At 48.4% G+C, this 26469-nt stretch overlaps 1 protein-coding gene across 1 annotated transcript in view; it reads left to right on the forward strand.

The window, feature by feature from the left end:
• CDH23 (cadherin related 23) overlaps positions 1–26469 on the forward strand; it is a 127620-nt gene that overhangs the window by 54315 nt on the left and 46836 nt on the right. The window contains exons 7-13 of the mRNA XM_042818469.1: positions 2711–2905; positions 5251–5379; positions 10341–10419; positions 16797–16909; positions 18978–19166; positions 25091–25240; positions 25596–25754. Of these exons, the coding sequence (XP_042674403.1) occupies positions 2711–2905; positions 5251–5379; positions 10341–10419; positions 16797–16909; positions 18978–19166; positions 25091–25240; positions 25596–25754 (1014 nt within the window). The remainder of the gene's footprint in view (positions 1–2710; positions 2906–5250; positions 5380–10340; positions 10420–16796; positions 16910–18977; positions 19167–25090; positions 25241–25595; positions 25755–26469) is intronic.

Consider the following 26469-nt stretch of genomic DNA (forward strand, 5'->3'; position numbering starts at 1 on the left):
GAGCTAAGCGTGCCAATCGCATCTCCCTGGGCCATGCCCTCCACTTGTTATTTCTGATCAAACCCAAAAAGCAAGCCAGTGATGTCTATACAGATGTTTTGCTCCATTGTTCAGATGATGGGCCACGTCTTTTGAGAAATAAGACGTCAGCCTCCTGCTGAGCAATAGCTTGAGCCTGCTTGACCCAAAAACAGCAAGAGGATTTTAAAGATGTATTTGTGCTGCTTTGAAGGCAGACAGTCTGAAATGTATGTAACGTCGTGCACAGGCACTGACAGCACCAGGGAGACCCTGCCTTGAAGACCTTCTGCTCATCTCTTGATTCCCCCAGCGCCGGGTGTTCTTTGCCTATGCTTCGCCTATCCATAAGCACACTGGTGTCCCCACTTGAGGCCCCCTCTGTGTTTAGCCCCACAGACACCAGTGACTGTTTCCCTAGGGCAGCAGGTCTTCATGCAGAGCAGATGCTCTGCTTGTATGGATTTGCTGTCCTGGCCAATGAAGAGATCTGGTCAGAAAAGCTATAAGAGAGGGATAAAAATAAAGCGATGGCCAAGTCAGAGCTCGGGCAGTGTCACTGGGATTTGCCTCTGTGTCCCGTCCCCCCCCCCCCCCCCCCCCCCCCCCCAAGAAAGCTTCTCCTTTGGGCAAGGGGATGAGGAACTCTTCTAAGCTTGCTCTGGAGCTATTGAATAAAACACAATGCCGGGGGAATCAGGCTCTCCTGTAATCAGAGTGACCAGAGCGGATTTGCATGTTAAAAGGAGTGGCTAGGGGCACTTAAAAAGGGGAAATATTCATCGAGCCTGGCTTTATCCTTATGAATATTATTAGTGCTGGGGACGATATGTCCCAAATCTCATTGGTACAAATTGGTGTCTGCTATGGCCATTCATGTTTAATCCTCAGTACTCTTCTTCCTGGCTTTGGTAGGAACCTGAGCAGAGGAATGGATGGAGGGAGGGGTGATGGATGGATGGATGGATAGATGGAGGCAGTGCTTGGCAGGGTTGTGGAATGCCTCAGGTCAGTTACACCTGGTAACTTGAGTTAGCCTGAAGGGGGAATGGGGGGATGCATAGTTCTCTCTGAGGAGCTGTACTTTGGGGGAAGGCAGAGAGGGGTGGTCAGTGAGCAGACACCCACTAGTGCCTCCCCACAGAGAGCCTCACAAGCCCTCTAAGCTCCCTGCCTGCACACCCCAGCCTTAATGCACAGGAGATGCAGTTCAGACTCAGGGCTCACAGGGATCTGGGATAAGTGTGACAAAAAACGAGCAATTGTAAGGCAGAGAGCAGCAAACTGCTGGGATAAATCGGCCTGGGAGGTTGTGATGTCTCCATTGCTGGAAGGCTCTAAGGATGGAAATGATTTAGGTGCAGCAAGGGAGCGGGTTTTTCTTGTGTGGTGCCTTCTAGCTACATCTTTTATGCTTCTATGATTGCTGATCACAAAAAAAACTTGAAGGTGCTTTAAAAAATAATCCCCAGGCCGTGCCCTGCAAGGTTCTTTTAGCAGCTTGATTTAAAGGGTGGAGGGGAAAAAAAAAATAAAAAAATTTTAAAAGGCAGAAATCAAATGAAAACTCGAGGTGGGAACTGCAACCTCTCACTGCTTGGAAGAAGTGACACCAGGCTGCATGTGAAGGGCAGAGGTGTTGGGGACGGCATGGCAAGACCCAAGGGCTGGGCTCGCTTCTCTCCCTGCTTCCCTCCCACCTCCTCGGCAGCTCACGATGCTCCTCCTTGGGCTGAGCAGGAAAAATTGAATAGGAACAAACTCACAATAAGGCACAGAGGCCGGTGAAGAGGTTGGCAGAAATAATCCGTATTATCCCAACTGGTCCTAACCAGCCCCGAGGCTCCTCGCTGCTGACCTTTGCTGGCTGGCTGGTAGGTCGGAGCTCTGCATCACCTCCTCATGGGGCTGTATGCATCTTGCAAATGTACCTCAGTGCCCCCCTCGTTCTCCCCAGCAAAACCCTTTTGCTCGCCATCCCTGCCTCTGCCCTCCCAGAGACGGGAATATGCATTTAAGATTTGCATAGGAACATGCAGCTGTTCCGCCAAAAATGGATAATTGTTCTCCCCGCTGCGAAGTTAAACAATAAGAAGTGCCAAACTGCACTTGCCGTTGCTGATTTTGTGCACTCAGCTGCATATTTTATGCATGTAGATTAGTTACAGATTTATTACAATTTAACTGCTAATGTCTGAATTAATCGGGCCAGGTTGTAGTTGCTGTGGAAACTCTAACATTAGGTTTTATGTAAAGTTCTGTGTTGCATTGAATGCATTTTGGAGGCGGGGGGTGGGGGGGCTGTTTTATATTTAATGTCTTATGGTGAAAGCGGAGAGTGAATCGGCACTGAAAACAAAAGTGGTTTTGGGCAGAAAACAAGCTTCAGCAAAGAGCCAGTAATTTTTCTGGAAAGTTGTGATGCCTGGAAAAATAAGGGTTTGTGATAGAAGTGCCGTCTTGACCGCAGCTGTATAACTATGATTAGAAGTGTGCAACAACTATTATAGCGCTGCGATCCTGTAATAAAGAGAACAGCTGTATAACTTAGAAACCTCCTCAAAATACTGGACTGAAGTTCTTGGCTCTCTGGATATTGGTTTTGGTGGGCGATGGAAATTGCTGATGTGCGTCTGATGGGAAAACAGGCCAGTGCACAGTTTTATCAGTGTGTTTTTAATTCTAATTCCAGAACACTCCGGTGGGCACTCCAATTTTTATTGTGAATGCCACAGATCCGGACCAGGGGGCAGGTGGCAGCGTGCTGTACTCCTTCCAGCCTCCATCCAGCTTCTTTGCCATCGACAGTGGACGCGGCATCGTGACTGTCATCCGGGAGCTGGACTACGAGGTGACGCAGGCATACCAGCTCCAGGTCAACGCAACGGTGAGCCTTGTCCTGGGCACACAGCTTCCCTGCAAACTGCCAAATCACAATTTAGATGCTGGGTGGATTTGGTGGGAGCGTTGGAATAGAATGGATGGTTAGGGAGCTCTTTGGGTAGCCGCAGGGCAAGGTGTGGAACACTGATGGTCAGTGGCTACCGGTGGCCACCAGTGGTCAAGCTGCCTCCAGCACTAAGTGATTTTCACCCAGGAAGGCTCTAGGGCAATGCATTCCCTGGGTCGTTTCAGATCAGCTCCTGGACATAACAGTCTTCGAGGTCTTTTCCTACCTACATCATTCTATGGTTTTTCACACATCAGAGGCTTCTGCATGAAAGAGAGTAGTTCCCCTGTTGGAGAAAACCAGGCTTCTTTGCTCAGAGCCACGGTCACTTATCAGCTGATGACATTGAAAAGCAAGCATATGTCACAGCATCTAAGAGCAGGAGAGCCCATTAAATCCTCTGCTATCGTTCCTCGTGCATCCTGACTTATTACAGCTGGATTCACCTGCATTGAACTTGCCGAGTCTCGCTCAGCTATAGCTGAGTTCAAACCTCAGAAGTTAAAATTTTGATGGGTAGAGTCAGTTCCAGGAGGGGACTCAAGGGAGAGACTTTCCCAGGGAACCACAATGTCACACTCATGCCCCACCGTGGAAGGAAGTCTTCTTTGCTGGGGTCAGCTCTGGCAGCAACTCAACAGGGAGGCAACTGCTGAGAAGCACTGTGCAGGCAGCTCTGTGTGGTGGCTCTGTTGCAAGTGAGGAAGGTGAGACACAGCCCTGCAATCTATCTGACCAACTGTGTGCTTGGGAAAGGGGTGGGGGGGGAGGAAACCCTCCTGCCCCCTCCAGGCAGCTGGCTGGAGCTCTTGGAGCATGTGATTTAATCAAGATCATTGTCTTGCTGCACAGCCACGTGTCAGAGGGACAGGGAGAGCTGTGCACTGCCTTTGCTCTTCACAGTATCCGCAGACTGCAGGGCCTGAAGCAAACACCTCAGCCTTTCAGCCCTATCCCTGCACGTTCTGGCCTTCTTCTCCAAAAGGTTGTGCTTTTTTCATGAAATATATCTCACTATTTTAAATACTCCAGCAGTGAGTTCTCCATCTCCCCCCAGTAAGCACTGCAATGTTTCACTGCTTTCACAGCTGAGAAACATTAAATTCTTTGAAGTTAACTGTCTCACCACTGTCTCCAGTCTTAGAATCTGATGGTGTCTGCCTGAAAAATTGGTAAATGGCTCACATTGGGCAGTGCTTTGCCAGTATCAGTACAGAGGTGTATTGGTCACATCCGTTTTCGCTTTACTCCCCATCCCCAAATTCATTTCTGTGTCCTCCACCCCTGGGTTGGAGGCAGCAAGGATACAAAACTGGAAAGGGAATGTGAGACACACTTGGCTTTTTATGCTCTCTGTAATGCTTAACCAAAATTTAAGAGACAAAGGGGAGGGAAAAAAGCTTTATCTGAAGAAACGAAAAACTTCAACTTGATAATGATAACAGCAGAGTGCGAGTCAGAAATAAGCATCAATCCAGGCCACAAACGCTGAGGCCTGCAGGTTAAGAGGATAATGTACAAGCTGTGTTGTTGAATACGGTTTAAATTAACATTAATCTTCTGGCAATCAGTCCTTGGCGCTGTTCAGAGCCATTTTGCAGAAGTGTGTGGTAACCTCTAATGGTTGCCTTTCACCACAGTGCTTGATTAGGGGCTAAGGAGAGATTTATTTCCTTCCTTTGTGCGCTGCCTGTTCTGTTCTTGTCCTTCTAGCAAAGGGCTGTGGATATTGGGGTGGCTTTTAGACACACATGGGATGAGACTCAAACATGAGGACACCGCCAGGAGTAGCTGCAATGAGGCTGTTGGGCTGTGCCGTGTCCTGCACGTAGAGCTCCAAGTGTGCAGAGACATTGGCCTTGGTGGGTCCTGAAGTGTCCTGATGGGATGTGCTGACTGCCCCTCCTCTCCAGAGCAGGTGCAGGCATCAGGACCCTCCAGCTCTTGCTAGGCAGAAGTGCCTCAGTTTGGACCTGCACTGCAAGGGAATTTATGTTTTGAAGTATTTTTTAAACAAGATGTTGCTTCTTTTCCACCCAAAGCATGATGGAAAATTAAATTGGTGCTTGCTGTATATTAAAGGGGCAAATTCCAGAAGGAAATGCGTATTGTATTTCAGCTCAGAGGGAGTTGCAGTGGTTGATAATTCCAGGCGATTGATTGAAAAAGAAGTGATTGCCTACACTACTCAGATTTTGACCAGCCGCAACTGTGAGTGACTTTACGCTGTGGAAGAGTTCTTTTGTTCTAATAGAAACCCTTTCTCGCCCTTGTTTTTCAAGGACCAAGACAAGAACAAGCCGCTATCCACTCTGGCTAACCTGGCCATCACCATCACAGATGTGCAGGACATGGACCCCATTTTCATCAACCTGCCCTACAGCACAAACATCTATGAGAACTCGCCTCCGGTAAGGGCTGCTTCCCTCCAGTACCAGGGGGTGATGGGACAGGGTGTAGGATGGAAAGCACAAGGTATCCCTAAACTGCTGGAAGAAAACCTCCCTTTTGCAGGAGTGTCGGTCTGTCCTTCCATCACTGGTTAATGTTGTTAGGGAAACAAGTCACAAAAAAATGTCCAAATGGCATCTCAATAAGGGCAAAATTTTGAGGTTTTAGGAAGCATGAAACCAAAGTAAAACATTTTCTTGAATGTTTTTTTCTTAAATGTTAAGAAGGTTTTATGTTGTTCTTAGCACACACTCACCTCCTTTCCCCCTGGCATCCACACATGCCATTTCTAATAGAAAACTTGAAGAAAAATGGAAATGTTCCTGAAACGAAGCAGTTTTGAAAATGCCAGAAAGATCAGCCATTTCAGCACTTTGAGTCTTTTCCCCCAGGTTTTACCAAATTGATCCAATCATTTCAGTTCTTCTGAAATTCAGTTTGTCAGCAAACTCACTGGTTGTGGAAACATCTCTCCATCTCGAAGTGCAGCAGTGCCTTTCTCCTATGGGGAGCGTGCTGGGCAACTTCTACTCCTGTCAACCAAAACATCAGCCCTAGTCAGCAACACCCACCTTCCCACATCCCATATCTTCACCAAGAAGGCATATATTTTTTTGTATGTGGATGGTGAAACCTTCTGTCCTAGAATGAGACAGCATTAGGCTTCCATAACCACACATCCATCCCACATGGGATCTGTTGTGCTGGATCTGAAACACCTGATGGCTCATTTCATTTAGTGGCAGGGTGGACTCCATCTCACTTAAATTTCTGCCTTTTTATGCACTTTGGAGCAAAACTCTAGCTCTGACTGCTCTGAGAGTGCTGGATCAATAGGGCTGAGTCTTACTGTCAAAAATCTCACCATCAGACAGCACATTACCCATCTGCCAACCCAAAGATGGCCAAAAAATGGCTTTATGAATTACCTTCATGAGGTTCAGTGCTGTTTGGTATTTCTGTTTGTGGTCAACATGAGCCACGGGGAAAAGAAAACACTGCTTAGATCACTCTTAACTGCTGGGAGATGACATAGCCTTAGATGAAATTATAGAAATGGAAGTGCTGTGAGTATCAAAAAGTATGGACTGCATCGCCTTCATGGAATGACCTGGTGTTCAGGAAAGGAGATCTCACTCAATTTAATGGCATTTGCTGAGCTGGAGCTAAACAATCCATTTAAACAAACGTACACCAGAGTTATTCCCGGGGTGTACAATATTTATGGTGGGCAAAGCAGCAAATACTCTTTGCGCAATCCAAAATGGGAAATGAATGAAGCTTTACTAGCCCACCCAATTTCTCTTGGCCATATATAGCATTTCTAAAAGCATCATCATTGAGAAAAGCAAGGAACAAAAGCAGCGTTTGGGTCCATCTCACAGCCTTGGTTCCCAAAGGGACAGTGTGATGAATACAGCTTGTGCTGGCTGACCTTCTCCCATCACTTTCTCCACCACTGCTTGGGGGTGAGGGAAGTCAGAATTGAGGCCCATTGCTGAGTGTGGCCACTGCTTTGAAGGGTCCAGACCAGGACCAAAGACCCATCCTTCATAGGAGACATCTCAGCATTTGAAACAAGCACATAGTCTGCTTGGGGTTTCCATTTGGATTTTCTGGTGACAAGTTTCTCCACGGCAGCCCTCCTCATCATCTCACCTTATCACATGAGGGAGTGTATGCCAAATGGCTCCATTTTGGAAAGGATAACAGCAGATTTGGGTGAGGCAACTGGGCTCAGCCAGCTTCTGCCCCAGAATGGGCTGCCATGCAGCTGATTTAAGCTGACAGCCATAGTGCTTTTGTAAAGCTGTAGTGCATTTGTGGGGACGTTTGCCACACTGAGGACGTCTTCCAGCCCCAGATCTGGGGACGGAAGAGGCTTCTTTCCACACCCTCTCCCTTGCTCCCTTTTTATCTGCAGTGCACAGCATGTCTGTGCTCCTCTATCAATGTATCGGGTGAGAATACCTAATCTAAAGTGTATACATTACCTAATAAAATCCTTCTTATTTGGGATTATTGCATCAAATTTTAATTTCCTCACTCGAGCAACAGCATGTCAGCCAGCCCGTCAGTGAAGAGCCGATAGAAGGTGAAAAGAGTGGATAAACTGCAGCAAATTACTGCAAACAGATCTCTATCAACCCTTTGACTGGAATTGACTGGAATTAAGAAGTGAGAAATAGGATTTTTGCCTCCAAATCTGCCGTGGCAGCTTTCCGAGGTGCTCCCCCCTCCACCAGCTCCTCCTGGTGCTGTGCTTTGCCTTTCAAGTTCCTAATGCTGCAACAGAGGAAGAAGAAAAGGAGGAAAGGGGAGAGGAGTGCTGCAATTTCTTTGCCAGACTGGGATCTGGTGGCATAACTGGAAGCACTCAGGGTTCATACTTCTTCAGGTATGAGAAGGAAGGAAAATGTCTTTCAGGGCCAAGAAAGAGGATGCACCAAGGAGAAGATTTGCCATCTCTGGAGGTGTTGTGCTTCCTTCTGTGCAACTGGTTATCATCCTGAACTGCCTAAGGTGTCTCTCCCAGAGCACTCAAGGCTGGTTTTTCATCCTTGGGTTCTTTTAATGCATCCATCATCGCACCATCTGCATAAGCTGGATAGCATTGCTGATGCTCTAGAGAAGTTAGTACAGGCTGGAGAAGAGATGCTGAAGTGAGAGCTGCTCTTGGACATCGGCTGATACCTGGCCCAGGCACCCTTGCAGCTTCACTTTGGGGTGAAAGAGGAGGAATCCACTCTCTAAGAGATGAGCTGATGCCCCTGAAAATTTACTCCCACATGGAGCTTTGCAAAGGCAGGGGAAGGGCAAGACCACTGGTGCTTAGTCTAGAGATCAGCAAGTGTGTTCCCTTGCTGATCAGCACAGCATGGTATGTATCCATGTAAAATATCATTAAAACAGTTTTAATTCTTCAGCACCACCCCCTCCTCTCCAAAAACTCCTTGGGTTAAAGAAATAACATGGAATCAGTGCTATTTTTGCCCTAGAGTCTCAATAGCTCCGAGTTAATTCTTTCTTACAATATTTCCAGCCCATCAGTGTGAACACTTTATTAAAAGCTCAGGGTTTTATTAAAAAAGGATTGATTTACCCCTACCCCTCTTCAAAAAACTCTCAAACTTTGTTTGGATAATGTGCCATTCTTTATTTTCTTTACCTTTTTTCAAGTGTAGTCTCTTCCAGGTTATTACTTTTCTAAATCTTCTGCCTCCTTCCCTAGAGGGAGAGAGTTATTCTGCTCCAGTGTTCCAATTTATACCCACCACTTGCTTTAAGAAGTTCCAGAAATATTTGGGAGACTCCAAGAGCCAGAGGTTCATGCCATGGATTGCTGGGGCAAGCCCTGGGCAGAGCTCCCGGCCCTGGAGAGTATCCTGGGATTTCTGTGGAAGCCTTGCTGGATGTCTTGTTTGTTGGTGGGAAGTCAATCTTTACCATTACGTGATGGCATTGACTGAGGGTTTAGCTCCATTTTGTGTGTTTGGTGAGCAAGACACTTCCTGACTGTTGTGGCTTCTAAGAGACGTGTAGGGTCAAATTTTGCATCTTCTCTTCTCCACATCTCATTTAATCTCTTACTGAACCAGAATACCCTTTCCCAATGACCATGCTGAGTGATCAGGCTCCAAGGCCGCATTGTTACTGTTCACCTTAAAACAAATCACCACCACCAGCTAGATGAACAGCCATTCCACCTGCCCTGTGGCACTGCTCCATTCTCTTCTACAGAAGGTCCAGACTGACCCTAAACATGGTGTGAATGCTCAGGGATCATCCTTGTGTTCCTGGGAGCTGGGATCTGCCGGCTGGAAGCCCTTGTGAAGGAGTTGGCAGGAAAGACAGAAGCCAGCTGGACTGTGAACAGACGCCAGAGTCAATCAGGTCCCTGCCTTTGTCCCAAAAGATGTCATCTAGGAGCAAAAAGGACCTCAGATCCACTCTGGCACGTTTTCCTCAGTCACTGGTGAAGCACACCTCATCCAGAGGAGGGGCTTTTGGGTCTTCACTAATGCTTAGCCATTGCTGGAGCCCTGCCTCCTTCTGCCTTTTTTTCTGCCCCTCTTCTCCACATGGCCTTGCCCTCCATTCCACATCCCTTGCTCTGTTTCCCACTGGTTTGCTTCCCCCTTTCCTCAGGCTCCTTTGGGAAGGACAATTACTGTCCATGATTTAGAGGCTCTCCAGCAGCTGCTGAGGTTTGCCAGCCGAGTGCTGCTCACAAGCCAGTGCCCTGGGATTTACAGCTCGTGTTCAGGGTTAACAGCAGGGATGTACTTAAGCAGTCTATTGAAATGCCCTCAGAGGTTTCGAGGGGCAGATCTGCCTGATGCTGAGAGCTGAGGACACAACAGGTCCCTACACTGCTATGGTGGCCTTCAGCTGATGGATGGTGGGGAAACACTGCTGCCTGCTGCTGTGCTCCCTTGTTAGATATGCAAACGTCTCTGTTGACATTTTCTTTGAGGGCAAAAAAAAAAAAAAAAAAAATTCTCTTTCCACTGTTTAATAAACCAATGAAAACAAGAACAGCTGAGTTGTAAATTTTTTCACACTACATTAATTATGTGCATGTGGCCGTGTTTGTATTCACATGGGCTCGCTGCAGTGCGGCAGGGGAAACACAGCTTCTGGAGCTGACAGAGTGCTTGATAGTTTTATTTCAGGAGCTAAACAAGGTTTGTGGGTCAGATTTGGGGGCTCTTGGCCTCAAGGATTTTGCTGCTGGGCTAAGAAGCAGGCTGGTGGACTTGCAGGAATCTGTGGGCAACTCTCTGTTGCCAGTGCCCATCCAACCTCCTCCATCAAAGGTTAAAATCTTTGCAGCTCCCTTAGGCTCAGTCCTGCTGGTCCTTTCCAAGGGTGGGTGAGCAGAGCTTTGCTGCCCTAACATTGTTTCTGTTTCCTGCAGGGTACCACAGTGCGGATGATAACGGCCATCGACCAGGACAAGGGCCGGCCCCGTGGCATTGGCTACACCATCGTCTCAGGTAAGTCATGGCTGGGATTAGGAGAGGGGTGCCTTTTGGGGTGGGCCTGGTTGTTCTCAGGAGCAGAACACAAGTTGGACACCTCACAAGGGCTGCTCTGAAGCCCAGAAGTTCTCCCCAGTGTGTGTGGGCATTGATTTGGAGGGATTGCTCACATGCAGTGGGGCTGGTTGGCAGCTCTGTGTATAGAAATAGTTTCCTGTTTCACTCCCATAAAGCTGGGCTGCTTCACATGCTCCCTTAGTCGAACCCAGGTTCAAGGTGATCTCACCTTGGCTTTCAAGTCCACTGATCCCAGCTACAAGTGCCCAGATCTGCCTGCCTTTGAAGAAGCAAGGATTATTTATTCCTCTAATTCCCTCTACAATTTATTCTAATACACCCCAGCACAAATTGAAGGAGCGATTCCCTCAGATCACGTGAATCAATCTGAGCAGAGAGCAGCGGGGTCCTCTTTTTTTTTTTTTTTTTAGCTTATCCAGGCCCTTTCCCACTGGGGAAATATTTATGTTTATGCTCCTCTTTGGCTTTCCCATGGAATAGCCCCATTGCTACTTTGCTGGGAGTGGGAGACAGACAGACAGACAGCAGTACCCAGAGCCAGCCCCCATCTTTTCATACACACTAGCAGCTTAATCCTGCCTCAGTGCCGCCCAGCGGGGAGCCGCTCCCTATCAGAATATCGTGCAGAACACATCAAAGCCAGCGATGCTCAGGCTGCTTTGAATTTATTTATTTTGCTTTCCCCAAGCTGACAGCACGAACTAGTTGGGAGATATCTCCCATCATTGCCAGCATCACTCCCCCCTCACCCTGCCTCTTGGTCACAAACCAAATCTGATTTTTCTAAAGTCAGTAAGGCCATGAGTGCCATCTCACCCCTATTTAAGATGTTCTCTTAAAATCTCTACCATTTGCCCATCTTGCTCAAGAAAGACAATGCTATGCTGGTCCAGCAGTGGGAGTGGACTGCTAGCGCACCTCCAAAATCCCGCTCACCCCAGGCACATGGTTTTTTTGGCCTGCCTGTAAAGCCTAATTAATTTATCATTATCCTCAATCATGATGGTAAAGGTCAGTGAGCAGATTTTGTGCCTGAGCTGGTAGATTTTTATGGCAATTTTGCAAAAAACATAGCAGTCTAACATATGGGAAGCAGGACGCAAATTAAATTAGAAACCAACTGTAAGCAAAAGTGAAAATGGGCAATGGAGGCTGCAATTAGAGAGGGCTGCGATGGGGGGAAGTGACAATGCTCCCACATGACAGTGGCACAAGGTGCCAAGCCTGAGGGCACAGGGCTTTCACACAACCCGATATTGGCATCTCCTTTGAATATACAGTAGAAAGAGAGTTACAAAGCAACCACCGACCCTTCAGAATGGGTGTGGAAGGTATTGGCTTGCTTCGGAGATGGGTCATGGGTATTAATTTGGAATTGCTGCTGTCCTGCTCAGCCACAGCCATGCTTGGGATATAGTGTGGGAGCCCTTATTTACGCAGCCATCTCCAGGCACAAGGTCCTCCTGTGACAGCACAACAATAAAACTAGAAGATTAACCATAACCACATAAAACAAGACTGAAAATCTGTGTGCCACTGCCTTACAAGGCTGTTAACCTAAGATCAGATAGGAGAACTGGTCTGGGTAGTGATCCGCGGGGGTGCCTCAGCGAGCCATTTCGCCTGTGGGTTGATGATGCTCAGCCTCTGAGGTCAGGTCTCCTTTTGAAGGACAGAGAATTAATCCCGGGCAGTAATCCACAGCTCCTTTTTGGCAGATTTATGGAGATAGCTTCTGTGCTGGGGACTCTGCCTCATCATCTTTCATGTCCCAGGTGAGCAGGTGACTTGTGTGCCATGACCTGCTCCAGATAAGGCTGTTCATTGTGGGAAGCTCATGACTGGGAGGCAGATTGATTTCCTGGTGACACCAACAGGTGATGGGAGAGCGACAGAGCTCTCCTAGGAGCAGGATTTTTATCACATATTAAATGGGCTGTGCCACTAATGGGCATCACCATAGTGGTTAAAGCCAAGGGAAGAGCAGTGTCTGCCAGTGATGTCAGATTTCTGGTGTTGCAATGGATGGGCATGAGGGCAATCCACACCTCGTTAGTGGGACTTAGGAAGCCCCGCAGGAGAGAAGGGGAGTTCTGAGAAGCTGTTCCCAGGGCTCCCCAGAAGCATCATTTTTCCGGAATTGACTCTTTAAGGAGGCTGGTTCCATTGCTAATGAAGTGCTTGCATCCTAAAGCTGGAGCATCCCGAGGGAAGCAGGAATTAAAAGTCATTATTTGCTCGATGTAACAGAAGTGTGAGTTACAAAAGCAAGAGGGAGGCATGTCTGAAGATAGCCATTCTCTGGCTTTCTTCTCTTCTTGCTGCTAAGGAATAAGAATCTTTTTACCAAATTAGCGTGGGCTAAGGATTTGTTTCACACAGACCTGGCTTGTCCACATGCCTCCCTTCACAAAGGCATAACAAAGCTCCAAATGGAGGTCAAGTCCCACCCCTCCTACTTTTGACCTCGATTAATAAAGAAAGACAAGGCAAAGTAAACCATTTCCCTTAAACCAGGAAGCAGGGAGAATCCTTGGAAATATAACCTGCTGATTTTAACATTCCCAACGCTTGGCTGTGCTGGCTTTTTCCCACATCAGGATTGCTGGGTGAACTGCTGGGGTGTTGATGTCCCCATAAATCACAGCTGCTGGGAGGGCCTTGCAGCATGATTTAAAGGCAGCCATCACCACAGAGCACCTCTGGAGGAGGGCATGCTGATGGGTGGGAAAGTACCTGACGCCAAGCTATTTATCACCGGCTGTTTTCCCACCCTGACAGTGCTCAGAGAAGCTGTGGTGGCTGCAGTCGTACCCTTGGGTTTCCTTGAGTTAGTGTTGTGCTTTGGCTCTGTCGCAACCCAAGGATAACTGAGGTGCAGAGGGGATGATGGATATTTGGAAATTGAAACACTCCCACTTATATGTAAATATAAAACACGGTCTGTGTTTGATTGCAGGGATCTTCTTTTTACCTGCCTGTGATTTAATATATCTTTGAAGCGCTGGTAACCACTAGATGAACCTGTGCTCTTTCTCTTCACGTCAGGGCTAGAGATAATAAGATGTTCTGAGATGTTCTGTAGGATGAGAGGTTTTCTGGAAGGTGTTGATCCCAAAGGTGCGGGTTTTAGTTTAAAATCTGGTTGAGTTGTCCTGGACACATCACTGTGCTGTTTCGTGTTCTCCTTGTGTGACTGCTTGCTGCCTTTAGCGGACTTGGAAATCCAGACCAATAGCTGCTAAGAAGGTGCAGGACTGAGCAGAACCAACATTTACAAGCACTGCCTTGTGCTCAGTGCGCAATGAATGCAGGGTGGGCCCAGGCAGATATAGAGGTCAGAAAGGGATGGGAATGTCCTTCCTTCCTTTTCTTTTTCCTTTAGAGCATTGGTTGTGGTGATCCAAGCTTAAGTATCTTATAAATGACAAGTCTGGGGTAAGACACTGGCTTTGTCGTGCTCTCCTGCCTATCTCATGGGACAAAACCTTAAGGTGAAGAGTGGTCGCGGCAGCTGATGGACTCTTCAGACGATGATAACTGTGTCTGTTGCTGACTCTGTGAACCACATCCAACAGCATCTATTTCAGCGCTGAGGATCCCTGACAGAGCACATTTGGACTAATAAATTACCGGGCGTGATGTGTAAGATGGGTTCCCCTTTTGCAGCTTGTGAAAGTCATTGGCTGCGAGCAGGATGCTCTCTGGCATGAGTCGACGCACATGGCCAGGTTGGCAGCATGGCTGCATCCCTCCTGTGGGTGTGAGCGATGCTCAAAGGCCAAAGGGACAGGGAGGAAGGAGGAGATGCCAATATCTTCTTTTCTTCCCTTTTTTTTTTTTTCCTCCTCAATCCTGGACTCGTGCCACCATTTCTAATGGCCTTTTTAAACAGAGAGAGTTGGCTGAGGGCAATTAAACATTACGGCCCTCATCTATAAAACCCCTCGTTGTAGCAGTGTTTCTTCGCGGTGATGCCTGGGCCACTGTCCGCTCCTCAATGAGCCTGGAAGAGCACTGGGGGTGGGCTGCTGCCATCCATCTCTTTGCTCCTAACCCTGCACCAGCTGCTCCTTGCCTTCCTGGCCACGTGGGATACAGGAGCTTCTCCTGCCTCTGTACCCACACCAACATTTCCAGTGCTGGTTGATATCTCTTAAACAACATTTATATTTCTGTCCCAAAGCATATTCCTTTTTATTGTTGTTTTTTCCTTTACTTTGTCTTTTGGGATATTTTCAAGCATCAGGTGCTTTGCTTTTCCCCTTGCTCTGTGCTCTAGCCATCCACCCTGTCCCCATCCCTCCCACAGCTCCTGAGCCACACACGGAATCACTGGTGCTGAAGAGCCACTCTGAGCATGGGCTCGGGGTGGAGCCATAGAGGAAGACAGTTAGTAGGAGCATTGCTCAGCGGGTCACTTTTCTTCAGTGCTAAGGCAGCCACAATTGTCTCTGCCCATGTCATTAAACAAGTGTGCAGATCTCATGGTGGGGACAGGAAAGTCTGTGCCATCCGTGTCATCTGAGAAACAGGATTATCCAGGGTCTGGGCTCAGCTGAAAAGCCCTGCAAAGATTCACCCTCCCCTCTATGCCCTCCGTCTCGTGTCTCAACATTGATACAAAAGCAGCAGGGCATTAGCCATAGCATCAGGTCACCACCACGTAGGACAGGCTCTGCTGGCTTACTGTCCCCATGGCCACCACAGGTATGCTGGGGCTTGTGGCATGCAGCAGTATGGTGGGCAAATGGGTGAAAGCTGATGGAGAAAGGGAGGGGAGCTGGAACAGGGAGAAATTATCCATAGAGGGCTGAGGAGAAAGGCAGGGGGGAGTGAAAGGCAAAATTGGCTATTTTTATCTTTCTTTCTCTCATTGCTGTGAGAAAAGGGAGGAAATGTGAAGATGATTAGAGATTTTTGCAAATGCCTCTGGGGATGGCGCATTGTTCGGCAGCACGAGCTCTTTGGCAGGGCTCGTGGCTGGAAGCGGAACGAATGGCTGCTTAGAGAGGCACTGCTAGCAAAATTTCGGATGTCCGCAGAGGAACGGGGATGGGGCCACCTCGCTCCCTTCCCCGGCTCCTTTGCAAAGGCAGCAATTCTCTGTGAGAAGACAGAAGGAAACCCTGGAGGGCAGCAGATGTGTATCTTCTCCGTGAGCAGTGGTTGGGAAGTTGAGCCAAAGCAGAATTTCTGATATGCAGCCTGGGAGAATGTCAGATCACTCCTTTATTCCTCTAGCTGTCAAAAGTGCCTGTGGATACCATATTTTTATTACAGTCTATATCAGGGGGTGCCTATCAAGATCACCCTGATACATAAGACCTACCACAGCCACATGGCATCAGGGAGTATTTAAATTCTTAGCAGGGCAACTTGGTGCATGTTGTGGAGCATCCTTCAAGACAGGCAGCGGGAACAACAGGGTTTAGTGGTAGGGATAGGCTGAATGGCTGGACTAGGTGATCTGAGAGGGCTTGTCCAACCTTAAAGAATCTGTGATTCTATACCCCTCTGAGCTGCTGCTGGTACTGTAAGAAGCCATGCATGGGTTCATTAAGCTGGATGGCACTCAGTAGGCCACTTCAGATGGAGGGAAAAGAGCGTCAAGGGCAGAAATGGGGGAGAAAGTTGTTACAGCTCTCAGGAGGCAGCCCGGGAAGGAGAGTGGAGAGCAGCAGTGCTGGTGCCTGCGTGCCAGCATGTAATCTCCATGCTCATCACTAATTTAGCAACCACCACGGTATTGTGGTGGGCCAGCATCGGGTATCCTGAGCTCCAAGCACCAACTGCTTGCTTTTGTTTGGGGGGCAGAGAGAGAACCTGTGACTGTCACAGGGGTATCCCCAGTGCAGGAAATTCATCCTTACAGCATCTGCTGGCCGAGAGACTCAAGTGTCACCTCAGTGCTCCCTTGGTGTCTGTTTCCAGGGGAGGAGCCAAATAGGCTGCTCGCTGGAGGCACCTGGTGTGAGTGCAAGGAGAAGTGCAGAGGCCAAATTTGGCTTAGATAGGAGAGAATGTGGCAGCTGTCTGAGGGCATCACATCTGCTAACAGTAGATGCAGGGGCATAAATACAGGTCTAGAGCCTGTAGAGTGTACTCCAGCACTCTTCCAGGCACTAGAGATGTCCACCTACAAGGAAAGCACCATTCCCAGCTGGGCAGGTTTGTGGAGGAGGCCACTTACAACTATTTAAAGCACACTGAGGCACTGCACAGAGCCCAAGCACTGTGTTCAATCATGCAGACGCCAGCAGGAAAGAATCTCATGTCCTCCCTGTGCTTACACTGCCTCTTGGTTTTACCAGGCAACACCAACAGCATCTTTGCTCTGGACTACATCAGTGGAGCACTGACCCTGAATGGGCCACTGGACCGAGAGAATCCCTTCTACAGCTCTGGGTTCATCCTGACGGTGAAGGTGAGGTGCTGGAAACCCCTACGGAGCAGAATGGGAGAGCACCCAGATGGAGGTACAAATCCTGCCATTGGGGCTTCTGGGGGCATCCACAGCTGTGAGCCATCAGTCACTGGCCAAAGAGATTTGGTACAGCCCCTGCAGGATGGTCTGAAACGTGCCTGCCTCCATGGAGCCATTTTTCGTGCTTTGCCTGGCCTCCAGCTAGATCATCCTGCTGTTCTATCAGCCAAAGGAGCGATGCCAGAAGTTGCCTCGTCAAGAAAACGCACTGGAGCATGGCTTGCAGCCCCACCTGAGCAAGGCCCTCAGCATTGCTCACAGCCCTTTAATTAAAATCAATACCAAGCAGGGCAGCTGGTTGGAAACACATTTAAGAGTATAGATTCTGCTGGGCCGGGCTGGGGAAAAATCAGCATAGCAGGAAGGGTCATTGATTGAGAGGGCAGCAGCCTGCTTGCTTCAGAAAGTGCAGTGGGCACAGCTAGGGGCAAACAAGAAATTCCTCCTCCCAATCTCAGATGCAGGTCACACCATGAGGCTTTCTGCATGAGGGAGAGAACTGCACCAATCTCTAGTATCTCTTGGTTTGGAGATTTATAGTTTAAACTCAGTAGAAATTGAGAGAAGGGGGAAAAATTTATACATGTGTTGTCTGTATTTAATAGGGACAGAAATGTTAGTTTAGTCTCAGAAAGGTCTGCGAACATGAAAGCTTGCTCACTTTCCTGACTGTATGATGCCAGGCTTCCAGCCATGTGATATTGCGCTGTTGGACCTCGTTTCTCCTCCCCACAAACTTCCCATCGTCCTCCGATTGCTACCAGGCTGGCCCTGTGATGTCCCTGCCTCTCCCACTCCCAGCTGGGTGCTCCTGGCTGAGATCAGCCCATTCTGCTGGGAGTGCAAAAGCAGTGAATAGCAAAGAGAGGGAATAAGAGGAGGGACTGCTGGGAAAGGCAGTTTGCAAGCTCTGCAATAAAATCTGTGCTCTTTCCTTTGGGGAAAGCAAAATTAAAGTCATTCTTGAGACAGAGGTGCGATACAGAGTTATGACCTAGCTCTGTGTTTAGATGTTGCCAAAGCTATTTTAAGGTCTTAATCTTGCTTTCCCAAGTTGCCCTAGTTTCCTGTGTCTTCAGCAGTACTTCTGTGGTTAGCTTGCACCTCAGGAGAAGGCAGAGGAGGAAACAAGAGTGCTGTGTCTCCCATTGCCTCTTCCCTTAGTTTGAGGACTACGGGAAGGGAGTAGGTCTGCAAGGACTGTATCTGAAGCAGAGGTGGCAGAAGAGCTGGGTCAGCATCTGTGTGTGTTCATGTCAGCTGCATGGGAAGGTGCTCAGGCAGGACCAAGTGGATCAGGCTGCCCAGAGAAGTTGTGGATGCCCCATCCCTGGAAATGCCCAAGGCCAGGTTGGGTGTGGCTATCTGGGCAGCCTGAGCTGGCAGGAGGTGTCACTGCCCATGGCAGGAGGTTGGAAATGGATGGCATTTCAGGTCCTTTCCAACCCAAACATTTCTAAAAGTCTGCTTTGTTGGCAAAGCAGAGGGAGAAAAAACCTGGGAGACTTATCAGGGTATGTACACCTTCCGAAACTTCGGTCAGGTTCTGCAGCACAGACAAGATGAAGGGTGAGGAAGAGTTCTTCCTTCCACTGCGTGTCTCAGGAACAGCCATTTACTTTGTTTTTCACTGTGGTCTCTGCCCAGTGGCTACTTCTGCCCTTTACAAACCATTTATTCTTTGGAAAGCACAGATAGGATTGTAGAATGATTTACGCTGGAAAACCTTGAGATCACAAAGTCCAACCATCAGCTTCACCTACCAAGTCCCATCACTAACCCGTGTCTCTTAGTGTCATGTCCACATGTCCCTTAAATACCTCCAAAGATGGGGACTCCACCACCATCCCAAGCTTCCCGTCCCAAAGCCTGCCCACCCTCTCCGTGAAGAAATTCCTCCGAATCCAATCTAAACCTCCCCTGGCACAACTCGAGGCTGTTTCCTGTGTCCTACCACTTGTCACCTGAGAAAGGAGATGGGCTGCCCCACTGTTGTCTCCTCTCACAGGGCACCGAGCTAAATGATGACCGCACACCCTCCAATGCCACCGTCACCACCACCTTCAATATCCTGGTCATTGACGTCAATGACAACGCGCCCGAGTTCAACAGCTCCGAGTACAGCGTGGCCATCCCTGAGCTGGCCCAGGTGGGCTTCGCACTGCCCCTCTTCATCCAGGTGCAGGACAAGGATGAGGTGAGCCAGCTCCTGCCACACATGGGTGATGGTGATTCATAGCATTCTTGGTAAAGCAGTATCTGGGTTGTTTGGGGGGGATGCAGGGAAGGATGAAGGTCAGTGATGAGGTACATGGTTGTACCCTGGTACCTGTTTTTTGCAGCTCTTATTGCAGCTCACTCCCTGGAGCACAGACGTGGAGTCTGCTTTAATGCATTGAGGCCACTGAGAGCCAGAAAATAGGATTGTGCAGGATGCTGATCCTTGCCTGCTACTGAGGGCTCCCCTGAGGCATTGCAAGGCTTCCTTTTGCCAGCCCTTTTTAGGAAAACAGAATTTCTGTTGGGCTCCTGGGGACCTCAGAGTCCCAATAGGACTTGTCCTGGCACTTCAGGTGAATTGAGTGGTATCAAAGAGGGATACAGCATCTAGATCTTCCCTCACTCCCTAAAATAAAATGTGAAATCCCAGTAGGTTGATTGAAACGTGCATCTTCTAAGAAGCGGTGAATTAGCATTTGTGTCTGGAAGGCAGCGGTGGCCTTTGCTGGTTGAAGTGATGGACATGCTCTGCTCCAGCCCCCAGTGGGATTCGGCAAACCCTGTAAACCACACAAAATCCTGTTTTTTCACAGAAAGTGATTATGACACACAGTTAACAATCCACTCGTGACATGATGTCACCCCTTGGGAGTCCTGAGCTCAGCCCAAAGGGGGCAGAGGAGCTATTAGGCAGATAAAAAGTTATTTTTTTCTTGAAAATGTCAATTATTAAGATATGGATATGACAGATGCTGAGTATAGTTTGGGAACAGAGCCACTGTTGTGCTTTCTGAGAGATGTCAGCAGATCCATGCTTGAGAGGCATTGTAATGCTCCTGTTTATGTCACAAGAATGAAGGATCTGTCATTATTTCTTGTTAAAAACTCATTTTACTGGAGTCACTCCCATTCGAGGACTCACTCCAGCCTCTCAGCCTGGCTAATTTTAAAATGGGAGAATAAAAAATAGCCTTGAATTCCTGATAGGGTGAGCAAAAAATAGCTTCATTCTTTTGGCTCCTGGTGCATGCCTTAGACTTACTGTGATTTTCCTGAATGAATTTGGTGAGATTTTTGAAACTGCTGAGAGAGGATCTCTTGTACAGATGAGCTTTTACTCCACACGCTCATGGAGACCATCATGTTAGCACGGCTTGCTTCTGACTATTATTTCCACTGGTAAGAGGTGCAGGAAAGCTCACCATGTCTCAAAGGGTTGGTAAAGAGATGTCGTACAGGTCTTGTCCTTAAAATGCTGTGTGTGGGCTGCAGGCCCTTAAACACAAAGATGTTTTGTAACCAGGGCCACGTGGCATTCTTGAACTGTGGGGTTTGGGTCTGTCTTTCTTCTTGTGTACTGTACACCAGCTTAAATGATTGCTGTTTGCAAAGGTTAGATTAACCAATTCAGCAAAGCACTTCAGCAGGTATTTACATTGCACGCAAGCCAGTACTTGAAAGCGTGTGCTTGATTTTCTCTTCGCATTGGAGTGCTCTTCTGCAGTGAGGCTGAGCTTAGCATCTCAGTGTACGCACATAGGGTGCCCCAAGGCAAAGCCTATTCCTCCCAGTCCATTCTTGGAAAGCTCCCAGCTTGCTGGAGGAATGGAGAAGGACAGCATCAAAAAAAAGGGGACAGACTCTGTAGAAGGATCTGTTGTGACAGGACAAGAGGGAATGGTTTCAAACTAAAAGAGTCAAGATCTAGATTGGATATAAGAAAGAAGTGTTTTACAATAAGTGCAGTGAGGCACTGGCCCAAGTTGCCCTGAGAGGTGGTGGTGCCTGAGACCTGCAGACACCCCAGGTCAGACTGTAAGAAGCTCTGACCTCCTGACGGAGCTGTAGGTGTCCCTGTTCATTGCAGGGGAGTTGGATCAGATAGGCTTTAAAGATCCCTACAGCTCTTATGATTCTATGGTATCCAGACATGAGTGCTTAATGCAACCATGTGACGCCCAACCCAGTGTGATCATCTGTAGTGGAAATGCTAAGTCATGGCTTGAGCCAGTGATTGAGCACCTGGTGGGAAGGCAGGGCCAACCCAGGGGATCTCAGGTGCATGCAGTGCAGCTGAATAACCAGAAGGAATGGAGCCAGGATCCACCCCTTCCCAGATCTCATTTAAGGGTTGGTGTTGGAGGGGAGGGTAGCTCATCTTGTAGAGATCCCTGCCTCTCTGGGGGGGTATTACAGGCTTTCTGAAAGTAAGCAGTTTCTTTCTCTTATTTTGTAGCCACTGCTACTACTTGCTTTCTGTAACCTCAGAACTTGCTGCTCTGCTGTGTTACATTTTCCTTCTGAAGGAGCAATTAGGAGAAGTCATAGGGATGGTGACATCCCTCTCCCAGGCTTGGTTGCTCTTTACTTCAAGGTCATGCCTGGCTCAGCATTGGCTTGAGCAGGGCAGCGGAAGGAGGGCTGGGCTTTTTTTTTTTTCTTTTCTTTTTTCTTTTTTTTTTTTTTCCCCAACCACTTCTGCTTCTTGTATTCTTTGTGGCTCATCAAAAACACTTGAATGCAGGAGAAAGTAGTGCACAGGGTTTGTGTGGTTCTGGAGCTAGCCTTCTGTGAACCAAAAAAAAAGCATTAACCTCTCTGCAACTGAGTTTCTCTTTCTGCCAGACAGGGAGAAAACCACTTGAATCCTTTTCCAAAGCCATTGGAGAGCTCTTTATAAAAATCTGTGCAAGTCTCCCAGGGTTTATGCTGAGCCTGTGTTGAAATGGACGCTACAGAAGACGTGTGTCTATTCATATGAATGCATTGGATTCTCCTCTCGCCTGTGTTGTGATAGATCAGCAGGAATTAATAAGTTGTTCCGAGACAGAAGGCTAACACCCTGGATTGCCCCTTTTTTTGTTGGAAAACGTGAGCTGAATACTTGGGGTGGGATTTTTGAAGCTATCCAGCTGCAGTCAGGGCTTCTGTAAGCATGCATTGCCCAGGGCATGCCCTGTTGTAGCTTCCTTCACCTGTGCAAGGGATCTGACCAGGCTCAACAGTGCCAGCATCACTGCAAGGTCCATAGAAGTGTATTAAGAGAAGCAGCACACTAGAGAAACCAGCTCCTCTACCATGGCTTTCACTTGATTTTCCTTGCCACGGTTGAATGAAGAGGAAGAAAAGGGCAGAGACCGTATAGAGCACGAGTATGATGGGCTGACATTTGAAAATAATTTTTAAATTCTCCAAAAATAAGCATATTAAGGAAGATAGATGGGAAATGCATGAAAAGGAAATATATATATATATATATGTGTGTGTATTTTTTTTTAGTATATACATATATATCTATCTCCAGGCAATGGGAATACGTGGTATTTGGTGCATAAAGCTGCATCAGAGAGTTGCATGCGGGTACGGTATGTGCCCATGCGTGTGCAGGTGCAATATATGAATCATCCCAAGCATATATATGCATATGACAGACACACACGCTATAAATATGATCTACACAGCCAGGAATTGTAGGGGGGAATTGACGGCGCTTGAGTATTCTCTCCCAAAAGTGCCAGCTGCCAGTCGGGCTGAATTAGATTTCACAGGGGTTTCTGCAATACATGGAATTCACCAGCAAATTACCCTTAAAGAGGGAAAATCAATCATTTGGAGCAGAGATAAGCTGGAGGCAAGGCAGCCTCGGATTGATCCCGTCTGTGCAGGCGTGTGCGGAATTTGGGAGATAATCTGGGGATGGAGCAGCTCCTGGGCAGTGGGCAGGAAACGCTGCTTGGGACAGGCAGATGGATGCAGGGAAGGGGATGGGAAGGTATTGGGATGATGTGAGGTGGGGAAAGTTTTGCTCTGGGCATCCTAAGAGATGCAGGGAACGTGATGTCCCAATGTTTGTGGCTAGAAAGCCTTTGGATGAGCTTTTGGTTCTGGGAGAGCAGTGGGTGCTAGGAGCGAGCAGAGGGAGGCTATCCAGAGCACTCAAGTGAAATGCCTCAGAGTGGGTGGAGAGAAACACCCTCTTTATATTTTCAAAGGCAAGATTAAGCATTACTTGTCCCTGCCTAGCTAGAACTGGGGCACAAGGTAGCCAAGCCATACAAAGAGGCACTAATTGCATTTTATTTGAAGAATTTCGTTTTTTTTCCTTCTTATTTTCCACCTCATCCACCCTGCTGAACTCTTAGCGTTTTTCTTTCTTTGCAAACTTGTCAGAATGAATGATATCAAGCACTCCTCGGCTTTCTGCCCCTGCCTGGAAGGTAGCTGCGAGGCAAACTGAAGTGATGCTGCTGCAGAAACAGAAGCTTTCTGTTCTGGGAACACCACCTGAGCTAGGGCAGTGTTTCTGCATTCTCCTGATTCTAGAAGAGGGGGAATGCATGCACAGGGCTGTATTTGGGGCTGATCAGCCTCCCAAAAACCAGGTATTGACACCAGGTTGATGCCAGCACCACGGCAGCAGGAATGCGACTATTACACGCTCTGAGGAGCAAGTACACGGGGAACAAAGTGATAATTATGCACAACAGCGGCTACAATTGTCTTTAGCTGAATTGGCGTTAAATTTCCATCGGTGCGGCGCTGAGTACGGCCACAGAGAGGTCAAGTGGGGGAAAGGAAGATCAGTGCTGTGTGTCTGAGCATCCTATGCCACATCTGAGCATCCTGTGCCACTGTAGCCATGAGCCCTGGAGGACCTTTGCCTGCTTGGGATAGCAGTGCTTATTTTGCTCTTTGCAGTCATCTTGGCCCTGTTGTTCTCTCTGGGTGGCAGGGAGGAAGGGGGTGAGGGATTTGAGAAACGTGTGGAAAAATCTCTGGAGCGGGGCACCAGTGGCGGCATGGGCTGAGCCAGTCCCTTCTGCTGGGCAGCTGATAACAATTTGAATATTCAGATTTGCTTTCAGCCATCCGCAGGGGGCTCACAGACTCCAGGAACCAGGAGCAAGAAAAGCAGCATGGGGGCCGAAACCAAAAAAAGTAAATAGTGGAATAAATGTATAAGCAGACCTGGCAGCAGCCTTCCCAACAGGCAGGCGTTCTCCCCTTCCCCAGAGCTCACATGGGGAGACTGAGGTACTCGAGTGGCTGGTAATTAGGGACGGCAGTATCTGGAGCCTGATCTCCCTCCCCAGCTGGAATTAATCCACCTAGCTCCCTCCCTGCAAGTGTTTGGATTTCTTTTGATGTTTCAACTTTTATCTCGTGCCTCCAACAAACTTGCTCCTTGCTAGATTCCAAGAAAATCCCTTGCATCTCCCTGTCACCAGAACGTGCTTTTGCGTAGGGACCCTGAGAAAGGCAGGGGACACGTGGAGGAGATGCAGTGCACCTTGCACAGGGTGCTGAGGAATGCTGCCCTGTTGAGGGGAGAAGGGCCAGCGGGGATGTTGCATGTGCCAGCAGCTTTTGGTGGTCACAGTCAGCTAGTTTTTGCTATTAGTGCCCCTTCGTGCATTTAATTGCTGCCTTTTTTTTGCTAGAAGGGAGGTCACTCGAGGAAAATTAGCAATTCGGCTACAGTAACTCCTAGACTCGCTCTGTAGGGCTGACCAGTGGGAAGGGGTGGTGCTCCCATAAGGGGTGTTGCAGTGTTGCAGGCATGCTCTACCAGTGGGACTATGGAAGAGGGGTGTACAGGTCCCATCTGGGGCCAAAGGGAAAGGCAGCTGTGCTGTGACACCCCAGAGTAGGATGCAGCGTGATACCTAGGTCTCAAAAGGCTAAAAGGGATTTCCCTTCTAGCTTTGCCCTGGACAGTTTTATACCAGGAATGCGTTTCATTCACACGCACAGAGGTCTTCTGTGAAAGCACATAAAAAGAAGACTTGCAGTATTTGCATGCGCTGCATGTCCAGCAAACATCTTAAAACCCAAATGAATTCTTAAGGCCAGTGCTGAGCTATGCAAGCAACTAACCAGCCATCCTCTTTCTACTGCCAGGGCCCCAACAGTGTGTTTGAGGTCTACCTGGTGGGCAACAACTCCAACCACTTCATCATCTCACCCACGTCCATCCAGGGGAAGGCAGACATCCGCGTCCGTGTGGCTGTGCCACTTGACTTCGAAACCATCCCCCGCTACGAGTTCTCGGTAAGGGAGCAGGAAGGGCAGGGAAATGGAGCATAGAATGTTGAGGTCGGGAGGAGGGAGTAGTTTTCTTCATGAAAAAAATTAAAAAAGAAAAGAATAGAATTCACAGAAGCTCCAATTAAGAGGAGAGGTGATGGTCTCAAGTTGTTCCAGAGAAGGTTCAGGTTGGAAACAGCAGTGATGCACTGGCACAGGGCTACCTGGGGGGGTGTTCCAGGGATGCAGAGATATCACACTGAAGGATGTGGGCAATGGACACGTGAGGGTGGGCTGGGGTTGGGCTGGGTGAGCTGAGAGGACTTTTCCAACATGAATTGTGATTCTACAGTTCTAAGGTTCAGTTCTCTCCATGCAGCTCTTTGCAAATGAGAGCATCCCAGAGCATGTTGGCTTCGCACGTGTGAAGATCAACCTCATCAACGAGAACGACAATCGTCCGGTCTTCAGCAAGGCCCTCTACAATGTCAGCCTTCCAGAGAATGCCACCGTGGGCACGACTGTGCTCCAGGTCCATGTGAGTAGAAGCATCCCTGCTGCAAATCCCGTGTGTGGCAAGGAAATAGGGGTCTGCTGTGCTAAGGGTGGAAAGAGAGGGGAAGAGCTGCTTGAGATGTGTTGGTTAAAGATGGAGATGTGGAGGAGGAGATAGTGCTCTTTTCCAACTTTAATGATTCTACGATTCTAAGATCATCTAGTCCAACCATCAAACCCATAGAGATGCTGGTGTTCTTCTGGAATGGGAAATATCCTCAGTGTGATGCACTGGGTGCATTGCTGCTGCTGTTCTATAGTCACAGCTCCTGCATGCCACCCAGAGAAGAAAAGCCCTGACAAAAGGGCTCAGTGTGTAAGTGTGTTTACTCTACAAACAGATGGTGTGAAACTGCATAGAGCCCCCGAGCTGTTCCCATCTGACAGTTATTAATATTTCAAGCAGATGTTTAGCTAGTTGGGCCGTCAGGCACTGAACAATGAGGCTGTTACTGCCGCTCCTCTTTCCCCAACTTCCAGCTCTGCCAGCATTTCAGAGCACACGCAGAACCGCCCGGAGTCGAATCCTCTGTGATAAATCAGAATGGATGCAATTAGTGCTGAAACCCAGCTTGCCCTCCCAGCTGATCCCAAACTTTTCACAGCCCTCCTGCTGCAGGATGCTTGGCTTTCCTGCAGGCTTCCCAAAATGTCCCATGCGCTGCAGGCATGCTGGACGGGAGGATGCTGCCACTGAA

The sequence above is a fragment of the Centrocercus urophasianus genome, unplaced genomic scaffold (assembly GCF_019232065.1).
Source record: "Centrocercus urophasianus isolate 14NV4802_14NV808 unplaced genomic scaffold, USGS_Curo_1.0 seq_17, whole genome shotgun sequence".
Taxonomy (NCBI): domain Eukaryota; kingdom Metazoa; phylum Chordata; class Aves; order Galliformes; family Phasianidae; genus Centrocercus; species Centrocercus urophasianus.